General features: G+C 55.3%; 1 protein-coding gene and 1 pseudogene across 5 annotated transcripts in view; both read left to right on the forward strand.

Moving 5' to 3' along the window:
• LOC135276985 (golgin subfamily A member 8B-like) overlaps positions 1-16,770 on the forward strand; it is a 29,769-nt gene extending 12,999 nt beyond the window's left edge. For all 5 annotated transcript variants that reach the window (XM_064382669.1, XM_064382665.1, XM_064382662.1 and 2 more), the window contains 6 exons: positions 13,840-13,899; positions 14,082-14,159; positions 15,090-15,167; positions 15,275-15,382; positions 15,576-15,666; positions 16,055-16,770. In XM_064382669.1, the coding sequence (XP_064238739.1) occupies positions 13,840-13,899; positions 14,082-14,159; positions 15,090-15,167; positions 15,275-15,382; positions 15,576-15,666; positions 16,055-16,101 (462 nt within the window). In that variant the 3' untranslated portion in view covers positions 16,102-16,770. The remainder of the gene's footprint in view (positions 1-13,839; positions 13,900-14,081; positions 14,160-15,089; positions 15,168-15,274; positions 15,383-15,575; positions 15,667-16,054) is intronic.
• LOC135274619 (uncharacterized) lies at positions 366-13,763 on the forward strand (annotated as a pseudogene).
• Positions 16,771-17,591: the final 821 nt, after the last annotated feature.

Here is a 17,591-nt window from a genome sequence, read left to right on the forward strand (position 1 = left end):
GGTCACTCAGAGGACGGCAGAACCCAGCCCTTCCAGGAACCATCCCCAGAAGCCCCTTCTGGCTCTGGAAGGGCTTTTCTAGACGGGGTGCTGCAGGGGTGAGCCCAATCCCCACGTGGCTGCCGGGACTCTCCACAGCCCCCTGAGTCTGAGCCCCTGTGCATACACAGCTTATGCATGTGGCTTTCTCAGCCAGGGTGTTCACACTGGCTTAGCACAGTGCACCTATAGGCACCAGGGAGTTCTGACTCTCCCTGGGAGTGGGGCCTGGAGCCCTCTCTGGGTGAGGAGATGGACTCACCTCTCTCTGGGCGAGAAGGCAGACTCATCAAGTGCATCCCTGGGGACGCAGGGCAGAGAAAACCATGACCCCCTTGGGTTCCAAGTTGGGGGTGCAGGGTGGAGGCCAGAGAGCTCAGCCAGAGCCCAGCAGACCCCAGACAGGCAAGGAGGAAATCGTGCCCAGTGCCACCCACTGCCTGTCTGCCCAGCTGCAGGGGAGCCTGGCAGAAGCCAGGATAGGATTCTGTGGCCCTGGGGCAGCAGGGACTGGAAGGGGCCTGGCCTGGCAGGGTGAAGGCTGAGTTTTCAGCCTTGCCATCCACCACCTTCCTGGGCGCCTGTCTAGACCTCAGTTTCCCCATCTGTGCCACGAGGTTCACTCACTCATTTGTTCATTGCACATTTACCTAGTGTTCAGCTAAGGGCAGGGCCTTGCCATTTCACACCCCTGGGTTTCATCCCTCCTCTGCCACTTACTTTCTGGGCAGTCTTTGGCACTTTTTGTGACGTCTCTGAACCTCGGTTTCCCTACCTGTAAAAAGGAGTGTGTGCCTCATAAGATTGCTGTGAAGATTAAATTGTTCTTATTACGTAATAAGGAAAATGAGAACTGGTTACTGTCCTCAGTGAGCACTCGGCGCAAACACACTGAGAACACCCCGCACATAAGCTCACAGACGTACAAGGACACGCATGTTCTGGTTTTACACAAAAAAGCAGCATTTTAACAGAGGTACATTTTTTTTTTTTTTAAGATGGAGTCTCGCTCTGTTGCCCAGGCTGGAGTGTAGTGGCAGGATCTAGGCTCACTGTAACTTCCGCCTCCTGGGTTCAAGCAATTCTCCTGCATCAGCCTCCAGAATAGCTGGGATTATAGGCACCCACCACCACACCTGGCTACTTTTTTTTTTTTTTTTTTTTTGAGGCAGAGTCTTGGTCTGTTGGCCAGGCTGGAGTGCAATGATATGATCTCAACTCACTGCAACCTCTGCCTCCTGGGTTCAAGAGATTCTCCTGCCTCAGCCTCCTGAGTAGCTGGGATTACAGGTGTATGCCACAATGCCTGGCTAATTTTTGTATTTTTAGTAGATACTGGATTTCACCATGTTGGTCAGGCTGATTTCGAACTCCTGATCTTGTGGTCTGCCTGTCTTGGCCTCCCAAAGTGCTGGGATTATAGGTGTGAGCCACCATGCCCCGCAATATGCTCTTCTTTAATTCTAACTCTAAGAAGCCTGTCCTGATCGATGCATCTAAAGTCCTCATCTCTGGGCCAGGCACTGCAGCTCACACCTGTAATCCCAGCACTTTGAGAGACCACGGTGGGAGGATCACTTGAGGTCAGGAGTTAGAGACCAGCCTGGCCAACATGGTGAAACCCCATCTCTACTAAAAATACAAAAAATAGCCGGGTGTGGCAGTATGCGCCTGTAATCCCAGCTATCTGCAAAGCTGAGACAGAAGAACCACTTGAACCCGGGAGGCGGAGGTTGCAGTGAGCCAAGATCGCGCCATTGCACTCCAGCCTGGGCGACAAAGCAAGACTCCGTCTCAAAAAAAAAAAAGAATTTTTAATAAAGCAGCTTAAAGGAATGAGAAGAAGCTATACAGTTTCGTTACCATTTCTGTTTTTAAACACAAGCATGTGCTAATATGTGCAGGCACCATCCTGAAGGCTGTGGTATAAAGAGTCAGTTTCATCTCTAGGAAAGCTAATAGATGCATAGGGGAGGTGGGGCGTGCGCTTGAGGGAGGCTTTATCCTTATGTAACTTCTGTGCTTTGTAACGTGTATAGATTTTTCTATTTCAACAAAAAGTAATTCACATTACATTGAGCATCTATTATGCAGCAGACTGTGTGCCGTGCCAGCTGATGGCGATGTGACAGTGAGTAAGATTAGCGTGGATACCTTCTGCTGTCACACGGCTTATGATCTAGTGAAGAGACTGGCACTAAAACAGTGAGCATGCAAAGAAACACCCAATTACAAATGAAAAAGAGACCTACGAAAAAGCAGCCAGGCTACTAGGAAGGGATAAACAGAGACGAGGACTTTATTTTTTATTTTATTTTATTTTTTGAGACAGAGTCTCGCTCTGTTGCCCAGGCTGGAGTGCAATGGCGCGATCTTGGCCCACTGCAACCTCCGCCTCCCGGGATCAAGCGATTCTTCTGTCTCAGCTTTGCAGATAGCTGGGATTACAGGCACACACTGCCACGCCCGGCTAAGTTTTTGTATTTTTAGTAGAGACAGGGTTTCACCATGTTCCCCAGGCTGGTCTCGCACCCCTGAGCTCAGGCAATCCATTGGCCTTGGACTCCCAAAGTGCTGGGATTACAGGTGTGAGCCACCGTGCCCAGCCTAATAAGTTTATTTTTTAAAGATTTCTATTATTTATTTTTGGGGAGTTTTGCTCTTGTTGCCCGGGCTGGAGTGTAATGGTATGATCTCAGCTCATTGCAACCTTCGCCTCCTGGGTTCAAGTGATTCTCCTGCCTCAGCCTCCTGAGTAACTGGGATTGCAGGCATGTGCCACCATGCCCGGCTAATATTTTTTTGTATTTTTAGTAGAGATGAGGTTTCCCCTTGTTGGTCAGGCTGGTCTCGAGCTCTGGACCTCAGGTGATTCACCTGCCTCAGCCTCCCAAAGTGCTGGGATTACAGGCAAGACCCACTGTGCCCGGAAGCTTTTTTTTTTTTTTTTTTAATTTTGGCAAAACACATATAAAATTTACCATCTTAGCTTTTTTTGAGACAGAGCCTTGCTACATCGCTCAGGCTGGAGTACAGTGGCGCACTCAGGGTTTACTGCAGCCTCCACCTCCTGGGCTTAAGCAGTCCTCCCGCCTCAGCCTCCTGAGTAGCTGGACTGCCCATATGAGCCACCACGCTAGGCTACTTAAAGAATTTTTTTGTGGAGACAAAAATAAGCTCTCGCTATGTTGCCCAGGCTGCTGTCAAACTCCTGAGCTGAAGCAATGCTCCCACCTTGGGCTCCCAAAGTTCTGGGATTACAGGCCTGGCATCTTAACCTTTTTTTTTTTTTTGAGATGGAGTCTTGCTCTGTCACCCAGGCTGGAGTGCAGTGGCACCATCTCGGCTCACTGCAACCTCCGCCTCCCAGGTTCAAGTGATTCTCCTGCCTCAGCCTCCAGAGTAGCTGGGACTACAGGTGCGTGCCACCACGCCCGGCTAATTTTTTGTATTTTTAATAGAGATGGGGTTTCACTGTGTTAGCCAGAATGGTCTTAATCTCCTGACCTCATGATCCTCCTACCTTGGCCTCTCAAACTGCTGGGATTACAGGCATGAGCCGCTGCACCTGGCCTAAAGCTTTACTTTTTAACTGAAATTCACTTTCACCAGTGATGAATCTGATGCCTGTTTTTCAGCACCCTCAGCAACACCATATGTAATTGGACATTCCATCTTTCCCAATCTAACTGGCAAAGCAAGACTCCATCTCAAAAAAAAATTAGCTGGGCATGGTGGCAGGCACTTGTAATCCCAGCTACTCGAGAGACTGAAGCAGGGAGAATTGCTTGAACCCAGGAGACAGTTACATTATCTATTATGTTAACAAATATAAATAATAATTATATTTGTAATTTTAAGTTATAATTCACTGAAGCCAGGCATGGTGTCTCACACCTGTAACCCGAGAACTTTGGGAGGCCGAGGTGAGTGGATCACTTGAGGTCAGGAGTTGGAGACCAGCCTGGCCAACATGATGAAACCCCATCTCTACTAAAACTACAAAATTAGCTGGGCATAGTGATGCATACTTGTAATCCCAGCCACTTGGGAGGCTGAGGTAGGAGGATCGCTTGAACCTGGGAGGCGGAGGCTACAGTGAGCTGAGATCATGTCACTGCACTCCAGCCTGGGTGACAGAGCGAGATTTCATCTAAAAAAAAAAGTTGTAGTTTGCTGATTGTAAGTGCAGTCAAGCATCTCTTTATATTTTAAAATGTATTTGTGTTTTTCTCATCTGTTAACAGCTCATGTTCTTCATCTATTTTTTACTGGATTGTTGTTTTTTATAGGAACTCTGTGTATTAAGGGAATTAACCTTTAATCTGTGCATCATTCAGGGTCCCAGCAGGAAACAGTTTAATTCGAGGAAGGTTTAATACAGAGATTATTTCAAGGGGAGAGTCAGGGAGCCGGGGTCCTGACAGAGTAGTGCCTGAAGAATGCTACAGGGGGAGAGAGCTCTCTGGAGAGGGACACCTCAGGGGACACATCCCCATCTCCTGTGAGAGCCTCGGTTTCATGAACCCATCTAGGAGCCAGAGGGCCAGGGAGCCTGTGGATGGAGGCCCCGCAGGTCAGCTTCCCCACACACGGGAGCATGTGATGGAGAGGGGTCTGGAGGGGAGGGTTCCTTGTCTGTCTTCTGACTGTGTTGATTCTTTGGAAAGCATAAATGATTGATTTTTATGTAGTAGAATCAATCTTTCCTTTTACAGCTTCTGGACTTGTGTCTGACTTAGAAAGGCTTTCTTCACTCCGATACTACTGCAAAAAATCAATTGCATTCTTTTTTTGGGGTCCTGATGGTTTTATTTCTAACATTTAAATCTGTGATCCATTTGAATTTATTTTGGTGTTAGGAGGGAGGGAGGTATTTATTTATTTATTTTTGATAGTAGGTATTCAATAATAGATCATCTCCCCACTGATTTGTTACTTTTAATAAAAACTCTTCTGAATCAAAGAATGAATGGATAGCATTGCTGGGACTGGGTACTCACTGCTGGGACTGGGTACTCACTACTGGGAATGGGTACTCACTGCTGGGACTGGGTACTCACTGCTGGCACTGGGTACTCACTGCTGGCACTGGGTACTCACTGCTGGGAATGGGTACTCACTGCTGGGAATGGGTACTCACTGCTGGGACTGGATGCTCACTGCTGGGAATGGGTGCTCACTGCTGGGACTGGAGGTTCACTGCTGGGAATGAGAATTCACTGCTGGGACTGGGTACTCACTGCTGGGACTGGGTACTCACTGTTGGGACTGGGTGCTCACTGCTGGGACTGGGTACTCACTGCTGGGAATGGGTACTCACTGCTGGGAATGGGTACTCACTGCTGGGAATGGGAACTCACTGCTGGGACTGGATGCTCACTGCTGGGACTGGGTACTCACTGCTGGGAATGGGTACTCACTGCTGGGAATGGGTGCTCACTGCTGGGACTGGGTGTTCACTGCTGGGAATGGGTGCTCACTGCTGGGACTGGATGTTCACTGCTAGGAATGGGAACTCACTGCTGGGACTGGGTACTCACTGCTGGGACTGGATGCTCACTGCTGGGACTGGGTGCTCACTGCTGGGACTGGGTACTCACTGCTGGGACTGGGTGCTCACTGCTGGGACTGGGTGCTCACTGCTGGGACTGGGTGCTCACTGCTGGGAATGGGTGCTCACTTCTGGGAATGGGAACTCACTGCTGGGACTGGGTACTCACTGCTGGGACTGGATGCTCACTGCTGGGACTGGGTACTCACTGCTGGGACTGGGTACTCACTGCTGGGACTGGGTGCTCACTGCTGGGACTGGGTGCTCACTGCTGGGAATGGATGTTCACTGCTGGGAATGGGAATTCACTGCTGGGACTGGGTGCTCACTGCTGGGACTGGGTGCTCACTGCTGGGACTGGATGCTCACTGCTGGGACTGGGTGCTCACTGCTGGGACTGGGTGCTCACTGCTGGGACTGGGTACTCACTGCTGGGACTGGATGCTCACTGATGTGACTGGGTATTCACTGCTGGGACTGGGTGCTCACTGCTGGGAATGGGTGCTCACTGCTGGGAATGAGTGCTCACTGCTGGGAATGAGTGCTCACTGCTGGAACTGGGTACTCACTCCTGGGACTGGATGCTCACTGCTGGGACTGGATGCTCACTCCTGGGAATGCGTGCTCACTGCTGGGACTGGATGCTCACTGCTGGGAATGGGAACTCACTGCTGGGACTGGGTACTCACTGCTGGGACTGGGTACTCACTGCTGGGACTGGGTACTCACTGCTGGGACTGGGTACTCACTGCTGGCACTGGGTACTCACTGCTGGGAATGGGAACTCACTGCTGGGACTGGATGCTCACTGCTGGGACTGGGTGCTCACTGCTGGGAATGGGTGTTTACTGCTGGGAATGGGTGCTCACTGCTGGGACTGGGTACTCACTGCTGGGACTGGGTACTCACTGCTGGGAATGGGTACTCACTGCTGGCACTGGGTACTCACTGCTGGGAATGGGTACTCACTGCTGGGAATGGGTACTCACTGCTGGGACTGGATGCTCACTGCTGGGAATGGGTGCTCACTGCTGGGACTGGATGTTCACTGCTGGGAATGGGAATTCACTGCTGGGACTGGGTACTCACTGCTGGGACTGGGTACTCACTGTTGGGACTGGGTGCTCACTGCTGGGAATGGGTGCTCACTGCTGGGACTGGGTACTCACTGCTGGGAATGGGTACTCACTGCTGGGACTGGATGCTCACTGCTGGGAATGGGAACTCACTGCTGGGAATGGGTGCTCACTGCTGGGAATGGATGTTCACTGCTGGGAATGGGAATTCACTGCTGGGACTGGATGTTCACTGCTGGGAATGGGAATTCACTGCTGGGACTGGGTACTCACTGCTGGGACTGGGTACTCACTGTTGGGACTGGGTGCTCACTGCTGGGACTGGGTACTCACTGCTGGGAATGGGTACTCACTGCTGGGACTGGGTACTCACTGCTGGGAATGGGAACTCACTGCTGGGACTGGATGCTCACTGCTGGGACTGGGTGCTCACTGCTGGGAATGGGTGCTCACTGCTGGGAATGGGTACTCACTGCTGGGACTGGATGCTCACTGCTGGGAATGGGTGCTCACTGCTGGTATTGGATGTTCACTGCGAGGAATGGGAACTCACTGCTGGGACTGGGTACTCACTGCTGGGACTGGATGCTCACTGCTGGGACTGGGTGCTCACTGCTGGGACTGGGTACTCACTGCTGGGACTGGGTGTTCACTGCTGGGAATGGGTGCTCACTGCTGGGACTGGATGCTCACTGCTGGGAATGGGTGCTCACTGCTGGGACTGGATGTTCACTGCTAGGAATGGGAACTCACTGCTGGGACTGGGTACTCACTGCTGGGACTGGATGCTCACTCCTGGGAATGCGTGCTCACTGCTGGGACTGGGTACTCACTGCTGGGACTGGGTGCTCACTGCTGGGAATGGGTGCTCACTGCTGGGACTGGATGTTCACTGCTGGGAATGGGAATTCACTGCTGGGACTGGGTGCTCACTGCTGGGACTGGGTGCTCACTGCTGGGACTGGGTACTGACTGCTGGGACTGGGTACTCACTGCTGGGACTGGATGTTCACTGCTGTGACTGGGTGCTCACTGCTGGGACTGGGTGCTCACTGCTGGGACTGGGTGCTCACTGCTGGGACTGGATGCTCACTCCTGGGAATGGGTGCTCACTGCTGGGAATGGGTGCTCACTGCTGCGAATGGGTACTCACTGCTGGGACTGGGTACTCACTGCTGGGACTGGGTACTCGCTGCTGGGACTGGGTGCTCGCAGCTGGGAATGGGTGCTCACTGCTGGGAATGGGTGCTCGCTGCTGGGACTGGGTGCTCGCTGCTGGGACTGGGTGCTCGCAGCTGGGAATGGGTGCTCACTGCTGGGACTGGGTGCTCACTGCTGGGACTGGATGCTCACTCCTGGGAATGGGTGCTCACTGCTGGGAATGGGTGCTCACTGCTGGGAATGGGTGCTCACTGCTGGGACTGGGTGCTCACTGCTGGGACTGGGTGCTCACTGCTGGGAATGGGTACTCGCTGCTGGGACTGGGTGCTCGCAGCTGGGACTGGGTGCTCGCTGCTGGGACTGGGTGCTCGCAGCTGGGACTGGGTGCTCGCTGCTGGGACTGGGTGCTCGCTGCTGGGACTGGGTGCTCGCTGCTGGGAATGGGTGCTCGCTGTTGTGAATGGGTGCTCGCTGCTGGGACTGGATGTTCACTGCTGGGAATGGGAATTCACTGCTGGGACTGGGTGCTCACTGCTGGGACTGGGTGCTCACTGCTGGGACTGAGTACTCACTGCTGAGACTGGGTACTCACTGCTGGGAATGGGTACTCACTGCTGGGACTGGATGCTCACTGATGGGACTGGGTACTCACTGCTGGGACTGGGTGCTCACTGCTGGGAATGGGTGCTCACTGCTGGGAATGGGTACTCACTGCTGGAACTGGGTACTCACTCCTGGGAATGGGTACTCACTGCTGGGACTGGATGCTCACTCCTGGGAATGGGTGCTCACTGCTGGGACTGGATGTTCACTGCTGGGAATGGGAACTCACTGCTGGGACTGGGTACTCACTGCTGGGACTGGATGCTCACTGCTGGGACTGGGTACTCACTGCTGGGACTGGGTGCTCGCTGCTGGGACTGGGTACTCGCTGCTGGGACTGGGTACTCGCTGCTGGGACTGGGTACTCGCTGCTGGGAATGGGTACTCGCTGCTGGGACTGGGTACTCACTGCTGGGATGGGTACTCACTGGTGGGACTGGGTACTCACTGCTGGGACTGGGTACTCACTGCTGGGACTGGGTACTCACTGCTGGGACTAGGTACTCACTGCTGGGACTGGGTACTCACTGTTGCATCATCTACAGCAGCACTGCACCTCCTGTCAGCCTTGGGCCCTGCCTGGGGCCCATTCCCAAATCCTGCCCCACCCCCTGGTGTTCTCTGGATCTCCCCCCTGGTGTTCTCTGGATCTCCCAGGTGGCAATGATGGCATGGGGTCTACAAGAGGTGAGGTTCCTGGGTGTCCCAGCTGAAGGTGCTAGTGGGCCGTGGGGCTGGGAGCAGCGTGGGCACGCGTTGTGAATGCGAGTTTGGGTGTGTGGATAAGGTGAGAACAGACGTGAGTGCCAGCTCTCAGCGGGCACAGGCGCATGGGCAGATGTGGCCTGGAGTGGTCCGGCCATGCCTGTGCGTGAGTTCTCCAGGTGTGAGTTCAGGTGGCTCAGCACACCAGCCAGGTACGTGAGTGTTTGTAGCCAGGCGTGTGTTTACAGGTGTGCCTCTACCTCTTGTGCCCTCAGGGCCAAGGGAGCCGCTGGCTTGCGTGTCTGAGACTCCTTCTTGCCGTGAGAATCGTGGAATCTCAAAGTCCCCAGATTAGTGCTTCCTCCAAGGTGGGGGCTGGAGTGGGGGTGTGGCTGGCCGGGTAATCAGGCAGGTTTGGGAAGCATGCTTCTGCGCCTGCCGGAGGGCCATGGGTTCATCTGAGCTCTGGGAGACCTGGACTGGCAATTCTGCCTCCTTGGACAGGGGGAGCTGAGGCCCTGCCCAGAATTTTGGGGACCACAGTGACGAAACAAGTATCTGAGCACGATTGGGCAGATTTCAGCGACCACCTGTACACCTGACAGGCTTTGCTCTGGGCCAGTGCCTCCACCACACACCCCAGGCCAGCAGGGCCCAGGGCAGGGCCAGTTTCAGCCAGACCCCCCAACTCCCCATGTTTTCTAGCTGGGGAAATTGATGTCCAGGGTCTCTGGTCGGCAGCCAGCCTGGCGGGGAGCCTCTGAGCTATCCTGCCAGGTGTGCATAGGCACGGTGGGAGAGCTCCTATCTCCTCCTGCCCTCCCCCCGACCCCTGCCTCTGAGAGCCCCCATCTGATGCTGGAGCTGCTGAGCCCCCCTGGAATGAGAGTGATCCTGCGTGAGACAGACAGAGGAAGGCGGGGCTGTAAGGGAAGTGTCAGGACACAAATGAAACTGCGCTGAGTGTTCTAAAACTTTGTAGGGAGAGCATCCCTCCCCCTCAACACCATGCCCTGTGCTCTCCAGAGGCATTTCTGGGACCTCACCCCTGTCTGCAGCCCTGACCTCACCCCTCTCTGCAGCACAGGCGTTGCGGCCACTCTGAGCTGGGCCTTTCTCTCTCTTGTGTTTTCTGACTCAGCTGCTGGGCCCCTGATCACCCCTGGGCTGGCTGCTTTCTCTTAGCCTCTCAGGCGGTTGGCCAGCATTCCTCAAGACGACTCTGGAACAGACTACACACGGGGGACACAGAGATGAATGAGAACAAGGCCCTGGACTCTTGAGGGGGGCACCCAGCCCAGCCCCAGAGAGAGGGCCAGGGACCGTCTTCCCTGAAAGAGGGGGCGGGGGAAGCCAGTCCAGGTGGTAGAAACAGGATGTCCCAGGGGTGACAGGCCTGGAGCACACAGAGGCTGCCCCTTGAGCAGCATGAGGGTCTCCAGGCTTCCCTGGGGCAGGCATCTGGGGGGTGGTGGCCTGTCCCACTGGGAGTGAGTTTCCTTCCTTCCGGCAGCTCCTTCTCACGCAATGGGCGGGAAGGAATTGGGGGCCCATTGTTCCCTAGCACGCTAGCACCCCCAGCCTTCCCTAGCTTCTGGGTGGGGGGAGCAGTGGAAGGAAGTGGGCTGAGCCCAGGCCCTGGCAAGACCCCAGTGAGAGAGCACAGGGTTTGGGGAAACGCTGGCTGGCGTGTGGGCCTGGCGTGTGCACAGCTGCACACGCCACACACATGGCGGGGCCCTTCTCGCCCTGAGCCCACCTTTCTCAGGATCCTGGGGTGTGTGTGTGTGTGTGCGTGTGTGTGTGTGTGTCATATCAGCCCTGGGCCCTGCCTACACCCATTCCCAAATCCTGCCCCACCCCCTCGTGTCCTCTGGGTCTCCCGTGGTGATGGGGTGGGGTCTACAAGAGGTGAGGTTCCTGGGTGGCCCAGCTGAAAGTGCCAGTGGGCCAGTGGGGCTGGGAGCAGCGTGGGCCTGCATTGTGAACGCGAGTCTCGGGTGTGTGGGAAAGCCGGGAACAGACGTGAGTGCCAGCTCTCAGCGGGCACAGGCGCATGGGCAGATGTGGCCTGGCGTGATCGGGCGGTGCCTGTGCGTGAGTTCTCCAGGTGTGAGTTGGGGCACTTCACACACATCATCTCATTAAACCTCCCACCCAGCCTGTAAGGTAAGATGATCGTCATCCCCAGTTGCGAGATGAGGAAATCTAGGCTCAGAAAGTTTATGCCACTGGCCTGAGGTTAGTGGGTGAGCTGGGATTTTCTTCTGGATCTGTGAGCAGCCTCTAGCCTCATCCCCTTTCCCTTTCCCAAGCCCTGTGATGATCATAATACTGGCTTGGGGCGGAGAGGGAGGTACGCGGTGAAGAGGTGAAGGCCTGGGGGGCCCTGTTGAGTATCACCTACACCACCACGTTATCCTAACCCAGAAAATCCCGCAGGGCAGCAGGGCCCGCGGGGAGAGCGCAGGTCCCTCAATGCAGAGCAGAGGCCGCTTCCCTCATCAGTGCAGGGTGAGGGGCACTGGGCGGGCTCCTTGCCCAAAAGTGCCCCCCCACCCCGCTGCACTGCCTGAGAGGCTGCGTCCCAGCTGTACTCCAGAGGGCTCCCGGGAGCCTGGCGTTATGTCATGGTGGAGTGATTGGCCCCAACCCCTTCCCGCCCACTGCAGGATGGACAGAGGGGTGGACAGAGTGCAGGGTCTCGGGACTAATTTTGAGGGGGATCACTAAGGAATGGGGAGCTTGGCTCAGGACATGGCTACCTCTGGTGGCAGTGCCCTCTCAGGGACAGGAGCCAGTGATAGGGGCAAGGTAGAGGGCAAACTCATGGACTGACTCTGAGCCGCAGAAGCTCTGGTCTAGCCAGCCTCTGCTTGGCTCCCCCGCCCAGTCGCTGTACTCACTACCATTCTTTCAGACAGTCTGCACCCTCCTCAGATTCCTTTGTTAACTGGGAAATCCTTCCTTGGGGGGCACGTTACTTTAAGACAGATTTGGTGGGGCACGGTGGCTCATACCTGTAATCCCAGCACTTTGGGAGACCGAAGTGGGCGGATCACCTGAGGTCAGGAGTTTGAGACCAGCTTGGCCAACATGGAGAAACCCTGTCTCTACTAAAAATATAAAAATTGGCTGGGCATGGTGGCGCACGCCTGTAATCCCAGCTACTCGGGAGGCTGAGGCAGGAGAATTGCTTGAACCCAGGAGGTGGAGGTTGCTGTGAGCCGAGATCGCGTCATTGCACTTCCAGCCTGGGTAACAAGAGCGAAACTCCGTCTCGAAAAAAAATAAAAATAAATAAAAAATAAAAAATAAAGAAAAGCAAAAGCCGGCCCCTCCTCTCTCCCGGAGTGGGTGGCCCTCCCCTCTCTCAGAGTGGGCGAGGACAGGAGTTGCAGGGAACGCTTTCCTTGGGGCGCCACAGGTCTTTCTGGAGCTGCCTGGCCACGCCCCGCTTTCCTTTCGTGTTTCTCATTGACCAATGGGATTGCAGCATGAAGGCCACGCCCCATTCTACATTCTAGTGGGGCCCTGGTTACGCCTCCTCTGGCTCAGTCAACACAGCTGTCTGGTAGGGGAGTGGAGCTGCTTACCACTGCTCCCTTGACTTGTGCTGATGTGGCCCCAACCCCGCCTTCCTCCCCAACCCCGCCTCCCTCCCCACCGCACCATGGCGATGTCAGAAGAAATTCGCAAGATGAAATTAGCCTCGGCTAGGAAAAAGGTAACATGCACACAGATCCCCTCCGACAGCAAGACCGCTGCCAGAGTCCATAACACTTCTGAGACACACCAGACTGGGTGGGCCCCCAACCCCGGTGCCTCTGGGCTCCCCCTACCAAAGTCTTTTCAGTGAGTCCCACCCCTTCAGCAAGGAGCCCAGCCCCTGCCCTTGCCAATCACCCCAGGGTGACTTTGGATGTGCAACTCCTGAGGCTCCCCGCTCCCTACTTGGGCCTCACCTTTTCCTGCTCCATGTCTGATCTCCCTGGGCTCTGTGGGCTCATGTCTCTAAGGACCTGGGTCTCCCAGCCCCCGCCCTCACCAGTCATTTCTGGGTGACTTTGGGCTGGTGACTCCTGGGGCTCCCTGCTGCAGACTCTGCCCTCCCCTCCTGCTCCCCCAGCGCGACCTCCCTGTGCTCTTTGGGCTGGCGTCTCCAAGGACCTGGGTCCCAGCCCTGCATTCCCCTCCCCGATCATGGAGCAGTGACTCAGGCATCTCCTTCATGTGGTCCCCTTCCCCAGGAGGAGTGGAATGTAGTGATGTCACAGTCCCCCTGTGACATTACTGCTACAAGACCAGCCTTTGATCTTAGGACCCAGTCCCCTAAGCATTCTCATCCCATTTCTGGCTCCTCTGGTCGCAGCACAGATTTTCAGCTGGATGGGGAATGGGGACTGTGGGACCTAGGAGCGAGAGGTTTCAGGCTGCCCCACTCCTTTAACATAGACACTGACAGTGTGAAAAGCCTACACTTCCTCCGTGAGCTCAAAACATTGACAGTGTCTCTGGGCCCCAGGGTGGGATGGTGGGAGATAAGAACCATGAGAGGAGCTGGCACAAAGCAGTTATGGGACAAAGGGTCTGAGAGAGGCAGAACAGAAAATGCTGCCAGCTGATGGGGAAGAAAGGAAGTCAGAGGCTTGGACACTGAGGGAGACAGAACATCTCCATGTGCACTCTCATCTCTTGTAGTCAGAAGCAGGTGGTCACAAGGAGGGCCCAGCGCCACGTGTCACCTTGAAAGATCCAAAGGTAAGAGGCCCTGAGCTGAGGTACAGTGACCCTGCAGGCCAGCCCTCCACCCTCCTCCCACAGTGGTGGCTGGGTGCCCCTCTGCCAGATGAGGCAGCCCCCACACACCCCAACCCTAATGATTGTTCTCTCTACCTCTCCCCCAATCCTCCCCCAACTCCTCCTCTCTGCATGTGCCTCAGAGCGCACGCCAACTACAAATAGCCCTGGACTCGAGCTCCGTCACAACCAGTGAACGGAATAACACCATCAACTTATTGGTAAGAGTCCAGTGGGGTCCCCTGATTCCACGCTGCCAATCCTGGGCTCCAGTTTCCCCTTGGGGCTGCTGTGGGTGAGTTGGAGGATGCTATGGGGAGCCAGCACTGGATGCAGAGCTCAGAGGCCAAATGCCCGCCCTGCCCTTACCTGGCTGTGGCCTTGGCCAAGTCCTAGGTGGGGGACTGGGTACTTGGACTATAACAGTACAGAAGAGTACCTCTAGTATGTTATGATTTGTGTAGAGAGAGGAAATGTGTGTGTGTGTGTGTGTGTGTGTGTGTACATACTATGATAATATACGTAAAACATGTCTGCAAGGATTTGTAAAAAACTCAGGAGAGAGCACAGGTGGCTGGGAGATACTTCCCTTCTGTACCTTCTCAGTTTTGGACTATGTGAATTTGTCATCCTTTCAAAAAGTGTGCAGAAGATTAATTTCCCCCTTCCTGTCTGCGCCCCCACCCCCAGCAGGAAAAAAATGGACTTAGAGAATCAGACGGACCTGGGTGTTCAAATCCCAGCTCTGTCTAAGTGATCTTAGGCAACCACTTAACCTCTAATACTCCATGTTTTCCATCTGCACAGTAGAGGCAATCGTAGTAACTGCCTCACGTGGTGGTTGTGAGGTTGAATGGGATTGTTAGCACGCTGCCTGGTGACGCACCCAATAAAGGTTCCAACAGTGGTAGTAATAACAGGAATAACAATAGAATATGATCCGATCTCTCTGGGCCTCTGTTAGCCAGCTGTAAATGCGATCTCTTTGCCTGTCCCTTCCAAGTTTACTGAGTCCTTTTAAAAACCAGACCGTGGGCCTTGATCTTTACTGACCGAGCTGTGTATGAAGCCCAGCCCTAGCCCTTTTAAGGGGCACTGTGTGGAATGGCCCAGGCTCTCCAGATTGAAGCTTCTCATTCTTCACCATCCAGCCCTCGAGCCGCCGTGAAGCAGTCCTTGAGCAGCAGTTACTACAGCAGTGGGAACTGCTAGGAGCACAGGCGGCAGAGGTGAGACTTTGCAGAGGGAGGGATGTGGAAGGAAGATGACCCCAGGTGGCCAGGAGCAGGGGAGGAGCAGTGACAGCCTTTCCTAACTTCTGGGTCCATTCTTGCAGGTGATGAAGTGTCTTAAGAAAGTTCGGCGACAAAGAGACACATATGCTGAACAACTCAAAACAGAGAGGGCGCAGTGGCAGCAGAAAATGCTCCAAATGGCAGGAGAAGTGAGAGCTGACCCTTCAGCCCCCCACCTTAGATAGCTCACTGGATCTTTCTGGGCATCTGTAAAATAAGAATAGTCCAGCCAGGGGTGGTCACGGGACTGGGCTTTGTGGAGCTGGGGGCGGAGAGGGAGATGGCAGCCTGTCCAGCCACCAGCCCCTCTCTCCAGGGCCCTTTCCCCCTTGCTTTGGGCAGATTGAAGAAATATTGAAAATGGAGAAAAAGCAGGATGCAATTAAAATCGAGGAGCTGAAGCGGAGCCCTGCCCACCTACAAAACCATCTGGGTAAGATGGGGCTGGCGTGACCCGGGAGCAGGACTGGCATCAGAGGGCTGTGGGGTGGCTTAGAATGCCCCAGGGAGGTGGGTGGCTGGAAGGGCTTTGAGGCAGAGGGAAAGAGGTCTGTGCCAGGAGACGGCAAGTCTTGTAATCTCCGTGAGCCTCAGTGTCCCCATCAGCAAAGACGGAGGGGTGCCCGTTGTCAGCCACCCACAGTGCTCTCTATCTGAAAGTGGCTTGGAAGACTGGCTACCATTTGGGTGCGAGGAATCATTAGCAGTGAGGCCAGGTTTGGGGAGCTTCAGAGGAGCTGTGCACCAAGAAGAGTGGGTTTTTTGTTTTGTTTTGTTTTATTGAGAATCCAGAGGCCCTTATTGTCTGCTTCCTTTCTCAGCTGAACCCCTGGCCGGGAAGGCAGGTACCAGCACCCAAGGACACTGACTTCCATCCACCCCAGGCGTCTTTCTTCCACCCCCAGCCTCCCTCTCCTGTCTGCCCCTGGTGGCCTGTTCTGTCTGTCTCTCCAGAGTGCCGGCTGCCCGGCAGGCTCCCTCCAGGCTGAGTTCATGGCACTCCTTCCCCCTAGTGGCCAGAGCCGGCTTCACAGGATAAGACCTGCTAAGCTCCAGGGACTTTCCAGGAACAGTGTCCCTTGAAAAGGGTGTGGCCTTTTCACCGCTCCCAACAGCACCCTAGAAATGGCTTGGCCTTTCCCCTCCCCTGAGCTCCACAGAGAACACAGTCCACAGAGGACACATCCCCCGTCATCCAGAAATGGGTTTGACTCTCCTCGGAGGGACAGCAGGACTGGTAGAGACTGTCAGGCCACGGGGCTGCCTGCACAGCACCCCCATGCTTGGCAGGGGTGGGAGGGATGGCAGGCCTGGGTGACAGGGAGGCTCACTGGAGGTGGCACACTTTGGAGGGGCAGTGTCAGGGGACAGCTTTCTCTTGCTGGGCTACAAGACTCCACAGGGACAGCACGGTGACTGACTCCCAGTGCCAGAAGCGAGGTGGTCAGCCATGTGTAGTTGTGTATATATATGTGAGTATTTATAGATATTTCTAGAACAGGGCAGGGGCATGCCACAGAGGGGGACGGTCACACCTGGATATGTCACCTCACCGCTACAAGAGACTAAGTCACAGATGAAGGGGGCTGGCTTTGGGGCTGGGGGAGTCACAGAACAGCCGCCCAGGCAGGCTTGGAAAGGGAGGTCTCCGACAGGAGCGGGGATCTGTGTAGAGGTCGAAGGGGGGCCTGGGGCTCTCAGGATGGGATGGACTTCCCTGACCCAATCAGCGGGCAGTTGCAGAGAAAGCAGAGAGAAAACGGGAGAGAGAAAAGCTAGAGAGCTGGTGAGGCAAGCGCAGAGCAGGGGCGAGCTGCAGCAGCTGGGGGAGGGCTGGGGAGGGGAGGGCGCAGGTGCAGGTGTGGCAAGGCTCCTGGAAAAGGGGCTGGAAGGGAAAGGGGAGGAAGAAGGAGGAAGGAGCCAGAGCTTCACAGGTAGTGCCCGGGGGCTGCGGCGGCCCTCCCCACCCAAAACACGCTGGCCTCTCCCACAGCACCCAGGCAGTGCACCCACAGTTCAGACCCATGTTCACCGCCCTCGGGCTGCCCTCATCCCTGGTCACCCTATCTGCCAACCGACTGGCCCAGGGTCACCTCTCACCTTGGGGAGCCCCACACAACAGTCACCAGGCCTGATAGAGAAGGAACACTGCCTGAACCAGGAGGGTGAAGCTAAAAGGGCTGGATGGCTGGAGGGAGCGTCTGAGGGCCTTCTGGGTGATCAGAAAGCCCAGGACCCTCTGAAGGGAACCTGAGGGAGACAGGGAGAGCAGGCAGCCAGATGCCACTGGCCATAAACTTATAAGTCTAAGTGGGGACCCTCAGCTGGTCGGGTGGGGGGGGGGGTTGCAGGTCGCAT

The sequence above is a fragment of the Aotus nancymaae genome, unplaced genomic scaffold (assembly GCF_030222135.1).
Source record: "Aotus nancymaae isolate 86718 unplaced genomic scaffold, 86718_ANA_hifiasm-v0.15.2.pri h1tg000003l, whole genome shotgun sequence".
In the NCBI taxonomy this organism is placed as follows: domain Eukaryota; kingdom Metazoa; phylum Chordata; class Mammalia; order Primates; family Aotidae; genus Aotus; species Aotus nancymaae.